General features: G+C 36.6%; 1 protein-coding gene across 1 annotated transcript in view; it reads left to right on the top strand.

Moving 5' to 3' along the window:
• nonC (serine/threonine-protein kinase Smg1) overlaps positions 1-14,357 on the top strand; it is a 1,411,261-nt gene that overhangs the window by 212,414 nt on the left and 1,184,490 nt on the right. The window contains exon 12 of the mRNA XM_090378365.1: positions 3,623-3,879. Within this exon, the coding sequence (XP_090234491.1) occupies positions 3,623-3,879 (257 nt within the window). The remainder of the gene's footprint in view (positions 1-3,622; positions 3,880-14,357) is intronic.

Raw genomic sequence — 14,357 nt, 5'->3', positions numbered from 1 at the left:
TTAAATGAAATACAGTGGATTCCAGTTATTTGGGCCACCAGTTAATCGGGGCAGCATTTATTTCGGGCAAATCTTAAAAAACAGAACCCAATCAAGAAAATAGTCAGAGTTTACTTCGCTTAATTGGAACAACATGCCGTTTAATCAGGGCAGGAAATCGCAGCACTGGAGATTACCCTATGATTGTCTCCGACAGTACCACGTGGTTCAGTTGGATTTCTGGAGGTCACAACCATAAAACAATAAAAACAATTAGCTGTCACCTGTTTATTGGGCTTTTCTGTTAGTGTAATCTATCATAAACAGATAGTAAACTTGATCTTATTGAATTTGCGATAATACCGAAAGCTGGAATTCTGTGGGTTATTATGGTGAAATGTGTTTACACTTCTACTCCGTTCTCAGTTCTGCATATCGTGTTACTTGAAATTTGTGTGTGCTGTGTTCTTTGTTATTGATTGCTTATTTTTTTACTGTTTTAAATTTTAACCCTCACCCACAAATGTCAGTGAACAGAAATGTCAACTAGTTAGTATGTACATATTACAGTTTTTTATTTATTACAGTATGTATTAATTATTCCGATTATCACGTATATCTTTCCGATTATCACCTATCATTTAATTTTTTAATTGGTAAGGTAATAAAGGGTAAATTTGTGCTTAATATTTGTTTACTTTTATAGCCTGTGGATAATATTCCTCCTATTTTCGCTAATTAGAATTGCTGTTTAATAGAATTAAAATTTAATTCACAAACGTGATCACAATGACCGGTGCTTACTACACGTTGTATAGCGAGCGGTACTTTACTATGGTGACTCCATTGTAACTTGATTTGATTGTACAGTGAACCAATCGTAAAGTGGGGGTCCATTGTATTTTTAACTTTTTTACGTGAAACTTCAGATAATTGGGGCAGCCGCTTAATCGGGCCAATTCGGCCAAAATTCACTAGTCCCGATGTGTCCCAAATAACCGGAGTCGACTATATTATGAACTAAATCATTTGTTTGAAACATGATGGAAGATCGGATAGAATGATTGTGTAGTGTAGTCTGTAATTTCTTCGTGGGTTTAGAAATAATTCTGAATTCTGTCTTTTTAAAAAGTTGCTTCAGTTGTTTATGCCATTGTTCAATGTAAGGTACAGAAATAAAATATTTTTTCTTACTATTGTTAATTGAAGTAATTTGGTTCAACCTATTTTCTGCTTGTTCTTTATATTTCTAATTACAGACTGGGTAGCCATGATTTTGAAATCTGGTTGTCACTATTTCCATTTTGGTGTTTAAGGCTAATTCAGATGAAGAATACTTAAATGCTGTATGGAATTGATTTAACATGATCGATCTTTTATATGTGATGGAGTGGTAACTGTAATAGTGTAAAAACATGCCCATATTAGTAGGGTTCCTATATATTTTGAACAGAATGTTATTCAAGTTACGGATAAGGGTAAAATTTAAAAAAATTTAATGACAAGAGTAATAAGAAAAAATATTTTATTTCTGTACCTTACATTGAACAATGGCATAAGCAACTTAATCAACTTTTTAAAGACACAGAATTTAAAATTATTTCTAAACCCACGTGAAAATTACACACTATGCTCACAATCATTCTATCCTATCTTCTGTCACATTTCAAACAAATGATTTAGTTTATTCTATTTAATTTAAAGATTGTGACTCATCGTATCAGGGATTGAGTTCTCTGCATATACAAGAATAACAACTTGATCTCTTTGTAGGAAGACTTTTTATCCAACTCTCCTAATCCATCACATAAATTAATTAAGATACAATGAATTTAAAGAACTACATTTTAATGTGTTCCATAATGATAGCTACGATACCGACTTAATAACCCGGAATCACCATCGAGATCCCAACCCAACTTCAGTACTATCAACCGTGACGCAATCATCAGTATAAGAAAACATTATGTAAAATTTACTCATTGTAGAAAGAACAACTAAGTAAGAAATACGTGAAGACAGCTTTCTTCCCCCTTTATTTTGGGATAATATTTTCAGAGAGAGTCTTAAGAATAAATTATAATAACCAGTATAATATAATAATATAATAATTATTATATTATATAATAATATAATAAAATATAATAATAAGAATAACCAACCAGTCTCCCATAATGTTTATTTATCTATTTATAATAGCAACGTATGATTAGACAAACGTATGACTATATTTATACAAATGTGTGAATGTACAATTAAACGAATGTAGTTAAATGATTGTATATCTAAACGATTGTATACTGGAAATGGAGGTATGTCTAAAAAACTGGGTGTATTCCTAAAGCTCCAAACATATATGTTAACAAATGCCTATGTCCGTAAAGAATCAGTCACATATTTCTTACTTAGTTGTCCTTTCCACTATGAGTAAATTTGACATAATGTTTTCCTATACTGATGGTTGCGTCACGGTTGATAGTATTGGAGTTGGGGCCTCGATGGTGATTCCGGGTTATTAAGTCGGTGTCATAGCTATCGTTATGGAATACATTAAAATGTAGTTTTATAAATTCATTGTATTTTAATTAATTTACGTGATGGACTATGGGAGTTGGATAAGAATCCTTCCTACAAAGAGATCAAGGTAATCCCTGTATTATTTACTAAAAGTAACAAAAAATATAGGAGATATTGAGCAGATAATAGCTCTTATTGTACTAAAGAAAAACAACACATGACTTCAGTACGTGCTTCATGTTCCATTGCCTCTGAATTGGCCTTCCATGTTATTAGTGTGAGGGCCATATGTTTTTCTTTAATGGTGCAAAAATTATTAATGTCCAACATAACTATACAGAATTATTAATAGCTGAAACACTGGCAATTAAATTAACTCGTAATTCTATTAACATATGGCGCTCCTACCCTATTTCCGATTCCTTGTGCTTACACACATGACAGCAAATAATCTCTAAAAACATTTTAAGTATACTATCCTGTGATCACGACTAAGGTCAAAAAGTTCCGTCCACTTAAGGAAAGTAAATAAGGTTTTAGAATTTTAAGATTTTCGGAAGTTAATTGTATTTGTTGTTAATTTATAGACACAATGTCTTCTCCCACTCATTGTGGTTCGTTGGAGTTCTGATGTATTTTGGTGACAGGTTTAGAGCTCTTGGACCATGGATACTGGGTACACTGGATTGCTAATGGTTTGCTTCTGATGGTAGAATTCATTTTGTTATTCAATATTCATTTAAATTCAAGGAGAGTGTTAGTGAAGGAATGGTCCTACGTGCATATATTGAGGTAATTCCTCTAATTGTTTTGAAAATTGATTAATAACATAGGACCTACTGAGCCTGGTTACTCTTTCATTTTGCTAACTCTTAAAAAATTACTAAATGAAGTATTTATTTACTAAGTAAAGTATATTTGTGTTAAACAAAAAAAAAAAAAAAACATGAAAAGGTGGTAAGATTTTTTTCAACTATAACATTCTTCGCTTATATTGTAGCTATTAAAGTTGTTGTCTGTGTTATTTTCAGGTTGCACTGTATGTGAGTGTTTTGTCTAATTGCATTTATTTTGTTTTCTAATTTTCTTTATAACCAATTAATAATTAAATATTTATTTATTACAGCAAATGAATGTTTGTGTTTACTCCTTGGCCTTATCCAATCCCATTCAGTTGAAGCATTAGATCAACTCATGTCTTATATCAACATTTTACAGTCCCGTCCACCATCTTTTATGACAGAAACTCACATTACTTCAGTGATTCAGCTTATGTCATCATTTGTGAAAGAAATAAGTAATAATTTGCCATTGGAATTTATTGCTAATGTATTTTCTCCATCTTCATTGTGCCAGTGTCTGCGATTTTCACCATATCAAATGGTAATTTTTTTTTATATTCATCAAATAATAAATATATTTCTGCTGTTATTTTTTAATTATTTTAGACTATTTAATTGCATTTTTTAATTGACACAGCATAGCATTTAAGTATTTGGGTATGTTACATTATGTAGTAGAAAAACTCATTCAAATATTAATTTAAAGAACTTTTTCAAGTGTATAATTTGAGTTACATTCAGAAAGTTCCTGGAATTTTACTATAACAGTTTATTGAGTGAACAATTGGGCTTGCTAACCTAGTTGCCTTCAAAGTACCTTTGAATGTACCGTTTGCGTATGTGCCCCCCCCAGTCATCCCAAACTTTGAAACATTCTTTAAAATCATGTTTTTTTAGTGTATAGGGCCACATTGCTAACAGGAGAGAATGCTTATACAGGGATGGGATACACTTAAATAGAAAGGGTGCAAGAATATTTGCTGATGCTATCAAGGCAGTGTTAGGTGGGTCGGAAAACTGCTAGTGTGAGGGGGGGGGGATACACAGACTAAAAGGGTAACAGTGGCCACAGGCAGAGGAAAAAGTGATTCTTGCACTGCTTCTATTGTAATGAGCAGCAACTTAGAGAGCAAGTTGCTGGGGACTTCAAGAGCTTCTGGGAGTTATCCTGGAACAAGTAAATACATGGGCTGTGTTAGGGTAACTAAGAGTAAAAACAAGTGCATGTACACCAATGCTAGAAGTATAGTAAATAAAATTGATGAATTTGAAGTGCAGATCAAGATATCAAAGGCTATATATTTGTTGGGATATCAGAGACATGCTGTCATACAGACATAAGCATGCAGAATTGGAATTTGGGGAGTACAGTGTGTACAGAAAGGATAGACAGGACAGCAAGCGAGAAGGGGTTATGCTGTTAGTTAAGAAACACACAAAATCTAAGGAAGTGCATCCAATTGATGTTGGTGGACAATGCAATGTTGAGTCTGTTTGGTGTGACATAAGCACTTAGATAGGAAAAATGAGAGTAGCTGTGTGTTACAGGCCTAATGATTCTGATGAGTATAATGAGCAGTTGTGCAGAGTGGGCCAGTAAATCAGAATGTCTTATAATGGGGGATTTTAACTTTCCAGATATTGACTGGAATTTCTGGGTTGGTCACTCGCACGCTAGCAAGACTTTTGTGAATTTATTGGAGGATTGTTTTCTACAGCAACATGTTCGAGGGACAATCGGAGGGAGTAATACCCTTGATCAGATTAGCAGCAGTGATTATTCATGCATTAAGAATTTGCAAATAAAGGAAACACTAGGTGACAGTGATCACAGTGTATTGATGTGGGATTTACTTAAAGATGTAACTACCATCAAGCGTAAAGGGAAGGGTTTTTGTAAAGGTGACTACAGTGCCTCAGACAGTTTTTAACTTCTGTACAGTGGGATCAACTGATGATGTTACGAATGGTGAATTCTAAATAGGAAGCTTCAGGGACTTAATCTTGGAGGCTACTAGGCTTTTCATACCAACTAAGAAATACTGTTCAAGGTTCAGGCTTAAATGGATGTCAGATGAATTATTGAGGCTCGTGACAGAAAATAAAAATGCATGGGATGCATATAAATTATCAGGCGACACAGAAGCCCACGGCAGATATAAGCTAGTCTGTAATAAAGTTACAAAGGAGGTTAGGCAAGCGAAGGCAGATTACGAGAAATCTTTCCCAAGGACGTAAAGAAAAACAGCAAAGAGTTCTTTACTTATGTAAACCCTAGAAGGAAGGGGATGAATCAGATTGGTCCACTTAACATAGATGGTTCGACTATTGATGATCCTGCTCAGATAGCAAACAAACAGAATGAGTATTTTCCATCTACATTCATACATGAGGAGAATGCCAGAAGTTTATCAAACTAACAGGAAGCTATGATTTTGTAATAAATGAGAGCAAAGTGGAGGAGAAATTGTTAAAGTTAAACATAAAAAAGGCACCTGGGGCAAATAGAATCTATCCAGTTATAATGAAGGAGGCAGCAAGGGAAGTACGCAAACCTCTAGCCATAATCATAAGAGCATCTTTAGTCAGGTGAGATCCTCATGGACTGGAGAAGTGCAAATATATCACCAATTCACAAAGGGGGTTCAAAGTGTTATGCAAATAATGATAGACCTATTAGTTTTACTTCTGTTCTGGGGAAAATAATGATAATGGAGTCACTGGTTATAGAGGTGATACAGGATTACCTGGACAAGACAGCAATAATAGCTCAGACACAGCATGGGTTTGTTAAGGGGAAGTCTTGTCTGATCAATTTGATTGGATTTTATGATGTGGTCACAAAGTAACCGGATGCAAAAAATAATTTTGATATCATATACTTGGATTTCAGGAAAGCTTAACAGCAGAGAATGGTAATAAGTGGACACTCTACATGGACTAATGTTATTAGCGGAGTCCCCCAGGGTTTGGTGCCGGGCTGATTGTTTTGTGTATTTATCAATGAAGGTATATAGGCTTAATGTCCAAGTTTGCAGATGATAGAATGATTGGTAGGGTTATTAATGACAGTAAAGACAGTATACTAAAGTTTAACATTGACAAATGCAAAGTACCCCATGTGGGTAGCAGTAACCCAGAAGCAAAGTACCAACTTTGTGGTTCTACATTCAGGGAGGTGGAGAATGAAAAAGATCTTGTGGTAATTGTGCTGTCAGATATGAAGTTCTCTGAGTAGTGCAGATGGCTGCTAGAGCAAGTCATGGAGTTTTGTCAATGATATATAGGAATTTTGCTAGCAGAGACAAGGAGGTGATTATACCTTTGTATAAGACAATGGTCATGCCACACCTTGGGTACTGTATACAGGTTTGGAGTCCTCATTTTAGGAAGGATGTAAAGTTGCTAGAACGAGTACAGAGAAGGACAACAAGATTGGTGAAGAAAGGCTTAAGTTCTGGAAGTTGCAGCATCTGGAGACTTAGGCACCTTTGAGGTGATCTGATCGAGATGTATAAGGCCTTGAATGGTTTGACCATGCTCAATGATGGCAGGATACTTCTGCTTGCTCAGATTAAGAACCTGAGGGGGCATGGATTCAAATTGAGGAAAGACAGTTGTAGAATGTGTGGAAATTTGCCTTTAGCCAGTGGGTAATTGATTGCTGGAGCAGACTTCCATCTGTTGTTGTGGAAGTTGATAGCTTAAATAAATTTAAGGCTGAACTAGACAAACATCTGGACTGACTGATGGGTGAAATGGGAAAGTTTATTATTATTTTTTGACTGATGCTGTATAAGCTTGCTTTCTTGCATCATATGCCTCAACTAATGTTTTCAACAATATTTTCTTTGATGTCATCCACTGTAGCAAAATGATGACCCCGAAGCCCAATTTTTCAGTTTAACAGCCAGAATTCAGATGATGCAAGGTTTGGGGCTGGGGGCACTGCTCTATGACTGACTTTTTTCACAGCCAAGAACTGCTGAACTGCCATCGCCATGTGACTTGGCACATTGTTGTGGCGCAAGATCCTGTTATCCTTTGATTTTTGAGGTAGACTCCTCACATTCGACACAAAGGTGTTAAAACCTCAACATAGCAGGAGTTATGCTTTTCTCCCTGTCACAAATTTTGTGTTTTTTCATCATGGGGGGGGGGGGGAAATACCCAATCAGCATGACTTTGTTGTTAGATTTTGTTGCACAAGATTTCTTGTGCTGTGGGGACATTTTTTATGTGTTTTGATGATTCCACCTTGGTATTGGGGTCATAGGCAAATGCCCTTCTCATGCCCAGTGATAATTTTTCTTAGGAACTTCAGATCCTGCGTAAATTTTTTGTATAAATCAACTGTGGTGGCTTTCCTGTATTCTGTTTGATCATCTGACAGCAAGCGTGGAACAAACGTTGCAAACACACCACGCATCCCTAAATCTTGCATCAGCATTGTGGGTTTGTACTGACCGTGCAAGATAGTCCAACTTCATGGGCAATCTGAACAACAGTTATTCGCTTATTATTTTGCATGAGTTCCTTCACTTTCTTGACATTTTCGATGTTTCTTGGCATCACAGGGTGTCCACTATGAGATTCCATCTTCCACATGTGTCCTGTCTATTTTAAAAACCCTTAAACTACTCGTAAATTACTGTTTTTTTTCAAGGCATCATCAACTTGATAGTATGCTATGTCAGCTGTGACAAATGAGTGAAGTGGTCAAGCCAGTTCCCACTTGGCATGCATGCACACCAAAGTCACTGCCCTCAAAATCTTACAGCTGTAGTGCAAACCATTTAAATACTATCATGTGATTCCAGGAACTTTCTGAATGTACTACTTATTTTCTTTATTTTTCCAAGTACAGGGTGGTTGTAATTCAATGTACTACGTATTTGTTTCATTTTTCAAGTACAGGATGGTTGTAATGTCTTTAATTATTCTGCAAGAGTTTTTTTTTTTTTTTTTTTACAGTTGTACCTAATTTTTAGCTGAGTTCTATGAAACAATAAAACAGTTCAAAAATTAGACTCTCCTTAGGAGTCTCAGTTCAAGGATTAACTGTAGCCTTTGTTAGTTGGACTCTGCATTCTTAGTTAAGTTTTTCTCTTGCAGCATACATTTAAGTCTTGTGTTATTTCAAGTAAATTAATCTAGAAAAATTATGATGCTGAATTATAGATTATTTAATTAGTGTATTGTAAATATTGTTTAGGGAAATTTAAGTTATATTAGCAGTATTAAATTTTTAATTTGACATTGAATAAAAGATGCATGCCATGTTAAATTACTAATTAAAACAAAACATTGCAGTTTTTCTTTCAGAGAAGCACTGTAATGATTTGTTTTGTTATTAATTTAACATGTAATATGTAGTATACATGTTACATGTTTAATTTAATTTAATTTTAAATTGTGTACAATAAACTAAATTGCATACAATAATTTAATTCAGTGGGATGTATTATTCAAGGGAGTTGTTTAATAGAAATAACCTTTTGGGACAGCTTACTATAAATTACAAGTAATCATCTTTTCTTTCATGATTTTAAAAGTGGCTCTTCTAAAGAGAATATAGATTTGATGCTTTCAAACTTTGAATATAACAAGATGACTGCATGAATGCTATATAGCATTCAGTATGGCTAGTGTTGCTTTTCTGAGGGGGGTGTCACAAGGATAAGCATTACAGTACTATTAAAAGAAAATCAAGAGGAGCTCATTTCTTTAAGCTGTCTTTGTTATTTTATTCATATAGCTACGGAGAAGGCAGCAGGAAGTTTACCAATAAAATTTTATTCTTGTGGATAAATATTATATTAGGCAAGGAGAATTAAAAGAAATGCCAGATAAGTTTCAAAATCATAATAACAAAAAGCCGAACAAAATGCAAAAACACACGGACAAGATAGCTTTCATTTGGTAAAAGATTGTCATGATTGGTTGATCTGAGTGTTGTTATGTTGTATTATTATAAATGAAGTGATCACTTAAAAATGTTCAGATATGTCGCTGTATCTAGGTTCATACCATAGTTCGAAGAGTCATTTTGAAAAAAAAAAACAAGACTTATGTAGAATGACAAGAATAGCATTAGTATTAGTAATGGCAAATGATTAAGAAAGCAAGCTTATATAACATCACATAGACAAAAAAAAAAAACCCTCTTAACTCTAATGATATCACTGGTCCATCCCCTATAACAATTTGTCTAGTTCTTCCTTGAATTTATTCACACTTTGTCCAAATAACAACAAATGGAAGCTTGTTCCAGAAATCAACTACATGCTGGCGGAAGACAACTTTCTACAGATCTATCCCACAACCATCCTATCTCAGTTTGAAGATGCATAGTCTGAACAAGTGGAAGGCTATCATCATTATTGAGCTTACTCAATTCATTCAAAGCCTTAAACAGCTTATTCAGATCTCTTTGCAGGTGCTAGTCTCCCCGATGCTGTAATTTGCAGAACTGAAACCATCAATAATCTTGTTACTCTTCTCTGCACCTGTTCCAACAGATCCATATAATTTCTGAAATGAGGTCTGTGTTCTGACCTGCAGTTCTCAAGATGTATCCAAACCATTGTCCAATAAAATTTTAGGGCCTAATAAAATAAGCCCTAAAATATACTGGCAAAATTCCAGTATATCATTGACAAAACTGAATGAATTGTTGTAGCAGCCTGTCTGCACTGCTGAGAAAACTTCGTCTGACTACAAAATTGCCAAGTGTGGTACAGTTGGTATATTATTCTGGCATTACTGTTATCCATTTCTGTACCTTGCATTGGCATCTCAGCCTATCTTTCTAATTTTTCAAGATTTTTCTAATTTTTTTTGTGTTGCAATTGTATAATCTGATTACTGTCATTAACAACCATGCCAACCTTCGTATCAACTGTAAAGTTAGATATTAAGCACTTAACCATGGGAAACTTCACTAATAAAAACTGTCCAAGCAGTATTAGGTCCTTTGATAACCACTTTTTGTCTTCTCCCACTCAATCATCGGGGAACATGATTTGTAAAAAAGATAGGTGGAACAGGACCAGGGTGTGTCTGCCAGGGGCAAAGGTTGATGACGTTGTAGAGCGAATATCATCTTTTAAGGGCACAAAAGGTGATATAGTTGTACACGTTGGCACTAATAATATTAAGACTAGGAGACCGGCAGAATTACTTAACAAGTACAGGTCACTGCTGAACAAAAGCCGAGAATTAGGGTTGAATTTGAAAGTGTCTGCAATTCTGCCCAGACACGATAGGAGGGAGTATATGATGAGAGCCTTGTCGATCAATTCGGCCCTGGAAAGATTGTGCAAGGCTCAAGGGGTAGAATTTTTTTCAGCCTGGACTGTACTTGTTAACAGGAGAGATTGCTTCTACAGGGATGGGATACACTTAAATAGAAAGGGTGCAAGAATATTTGCTGATGCTATCGAGGCAGTGTTAGGTGGGTCGGAAAACTGCTAGTTTGGGGGGAGACAAAGACCAATAGATTGACAGTAGCCACTGGCAGAGGTGAAAGAGATTCTTGCACTGCTTCTATTAGAATGAGCAGAAGCCTGAAAAACAAGATGCATGGTATTTCAGAGACTGCTGGGAGCCATTGCGGTACAAGTAAACACATAGGTTGTGTTAGGGTAGCTAAGAATAGAAACAGGTGCAGGTATACTTGTGTGTACACCAATGCTAGGAGTTTAGTAAATAAATTTGATGAATTTGAGGTATTGCTCAAAACATCAAAGGCAGATATTGTTGGGATATCAGAGACGTGGTGTCACACAGATATAAGGGATGCAGAACTGCAATTTGGGGAGTACAACGTCTACAGAAAGGATAGACAGGATAGGAAGGGGGGAGGGGTTATGCTATTAGTTAAGAAACACATAAAAACCAAGGAAGTGAAGCCAGTCGACATCGCTGGACAGTGCAGTGTTGAGTCAGTTTGGTGTGACATAAGCATTGGGAGATCAAAATTGAGAGTAGGAGTGTGCTATAGGCCTAATGACTCTGATGAGTATAATAAGGAACTGTACAGGGAAATAGAGTGGGCCAGTAAATCAGAGAGTCTTATAATGGGAGATTTTAATTTCCCAGATATTGACTGGAATTTGGGGGCTGGTTACTCACGCACTAGCAGGGCTTTTGTGGATTTATTGGATGATTGTTTTCTACATCAGCATGTTCGGGAGGCAACTAGAGGGAGTAATACTCTTGATTTGATTATCAGCAGTGATTCTTCATGCATTAAGAATCTGCAGATAAATGAACCACTAGGTGGCAGTGATCACAGTGTGCTGAAGTGGGATTTACTCAAAGAGGTAACTACCATTAGGGGTAAAGGGAAGGGTTATTGCTTCCGTAAAGGCTACTACGATGGACTGAGACAGTATTTAAATTCTATACAGTGGGACCAACTGATGATGTTACCAAAAGCAAATTCAAAATGCGAAGCATTCAAAGAACTTATCTTGGAAGCTACTAGGCTTTACATACCAACTAAGAAATATTGTTCAAGGTTTAGGCCAAAATGGATGTCGGATGAACTAATGAGGCATATGGCAGAGAAGAAAAATGCATGGGATACTTACAAATTAACACATGACACAGAAGCCTATGATAGATACAAGTTGATATGCAACCAAGTTACAAAGGAGGTTAGGCAGGCGAAGGCAGATTACGAGAAATCCTTGGCAAAGGATGCAAAGAAAAACAGCAAAGAGTTCTTTACTTATGTAAACTCTAGAAGGAAGGGGATGAATCAGATTGGTCCACTTGATATTGATGGGTCAACTGTTGATGATCCTGCTCAGGTAGCTAACAAACTAAATGAATATTTTGCATCGACATTCACACATGAGGAGTTATTCAGCAAGGGGAATGCCAGAGGTGTATTCAACTCTAGCAGTAAGTTACAGAATCTTGAAATAACTGGGAGTAAAGTGGAGGAGAAACTGTTGAAGATAAACACAAGAAAGGCACCCGGGGTGGATGGGATCTATCCAGTTATATTAAAGGAGGCAGCAAAGGAAGTAAGCAAACCCTTAGCCATAATTATGAGAGCTTCCTTGGACTCAGGGGAGGTACCCATAGACTGGAAATGTGCAAATGTGACCCCAATTCACAAAGGAGGATCAAAGGCTGACACAAGTAATTATAGACCTGTGAGCTTAACTTCTGTTCCAGGAAAATTAATGGAGGCACTGGTTAAAGAAGCACTGCAGGATCATTTAGACAAGACTTCAGTTATAGCTCGGACACAGCATGGTTTTGTTAAGGGGAAGTCTTGCCTGACCAACTTGATTGGATACTATGATGCAGTCACAAAAGAACTGGATGCAGGGAATAACTTTGATATTATATACTTGGATCTTAGAAAGGCGTTTGATACTGTTGCACATTGAAGACTGCTACACAAATTGGAGCAGTGTGACATTGGAGGCAAATTGCTGCTATGGATAAAGGGGTGGTTGAGGGGGAGAAGACAGAGAGTGGTAATCAATGGACACTGCTCATCGTGGACTAATGTTATTAGTGGAGTCCCTCAGTGCTCAGTGTTGGGTCCATTATTGTTTTCTGTATTTATAAATGATATTGATGATGGTATATCAAGCTTAATGTCCAAGTTTGCAGACGATACAAAGGCTGGCAGGGTTGTCAAAGACACTACTGACACTATGCTGCTGCAACAGGATCTGGAAAGGTTGAGCAGATGGGCTGAGAGGTGGCAAATGAAGTTTAACATTGACAAATGTAAAGTACTACACATGGGAAACAGCAACCCCAGAGCAACGTATCAACTCTGTGGTACTACACTGACAGTGGTAGAGAATGAAAGGGACTTGGGGGTGATTGTGCAGGCAGATATGAAGTTCTCTGAGCAGTGCAGACGGGCTGCAAGAGTAGCTCATGGAGTATTGTCAATGATATACAGGAATTTTTCCAGCAGGGATAAGGAGGTGATTATTCCATTGTATAATGCAATGGTCAGGCCACACCTAGAGTACTGTATACAGGTCTGGAGGCCTCACTTCAAGAAGGATGTAGAGCTGCTGGAATGAGTACAGAGAAGGGCAACAAGATTAGTGAATGGAACAAAGGGGTGCTCTTACGAAGAAAGGCTTAAGTTTTGCAAATTACAGTGTCTGGAGACTAGGCACCAGCGAGGTGATCTGATAGAGGTGTATAAAGCCTTGAATGGTTTAAGCATGCTCAATGCTGATGGGATTCTTCCTCTAGCTCAGAAAAATCACCTGAGAGGGCATAAATTCAAATTGAGGAAAGACAGATGTAGGATAGACGTGCAGAAATTTGCCTTTAGCCAGCGGGTGGTTGGTTGGTGGAACAGACTTCCATCCCTTGTGGTGGAGGTTGATAGCCTAAATAAGTTTAAGGCTCAGCTGGACAGGTATTTTGAACGAACAGAGGGGTGAAGTGGAAGTGGGTTTTTTTTTTTTTTTTTTTTTGGCTGATGCTGCATAAGCTTGCTTTCTTGCATCAAATGCCTCTACTAATGCTAATATGCATAGTAGTAATTTGTCTCTAATGCCATACTGCTCCAATTTGTACAGCAATCTTTTATGTGCAACAGTATCAAGAGCTTTTCTGAAGTCTAAGCTCCCTTAAAAATCCGTGCTGCCACTGCCATATTACTGCATCCATGTGTAGTTGGTCCTGCATTACTTCATTGAGCAGCGACTCCATAATTTTCCCTTGAACAGAAGTCAAGGTACCAAGTCTGTGATTACTCATGTCACCCCTTTATCCTCTTTTGTGAATTGGGGATACATTCACACATTTTCAGTCCATGGTGGACCCCCTAAATCCTCAATGCTCTCATAATTATTATTATATGTTTGCTTGCCTCTTTTGCTGCCTCCCTTAATATAATTGGTGGATCCTATCCATTGCACATTTGGTTTTTTACTTTTAGCTTCAATAATTTCACTTCCACTTTTCTGTCAGTTTTTCCAATTTTTCTTCATGTGTAAATGTAGATTTAGAATACCTATT

The sequence above is a fragment of the Mastigoproctus giganteus genome, chromosome 7 (genome assembly GCF_048544385.1).
Source record: "Mastigoproctus giganteus isolate SK-2022 chromosome 7, ASM4854438v1, whole genome shotgun sequence".
Taxonomy (NCBI): domain Eukaryota; kingdom Metazoa; phylum Arthropoda; class Arachnida; order Uropygi; family Thelyphonidae; genus Mastigoproctus; species Mastigoproctus giganteus.
This window is presented reverse-complemented; position numbering and strand designations above follow the sequence as displayed.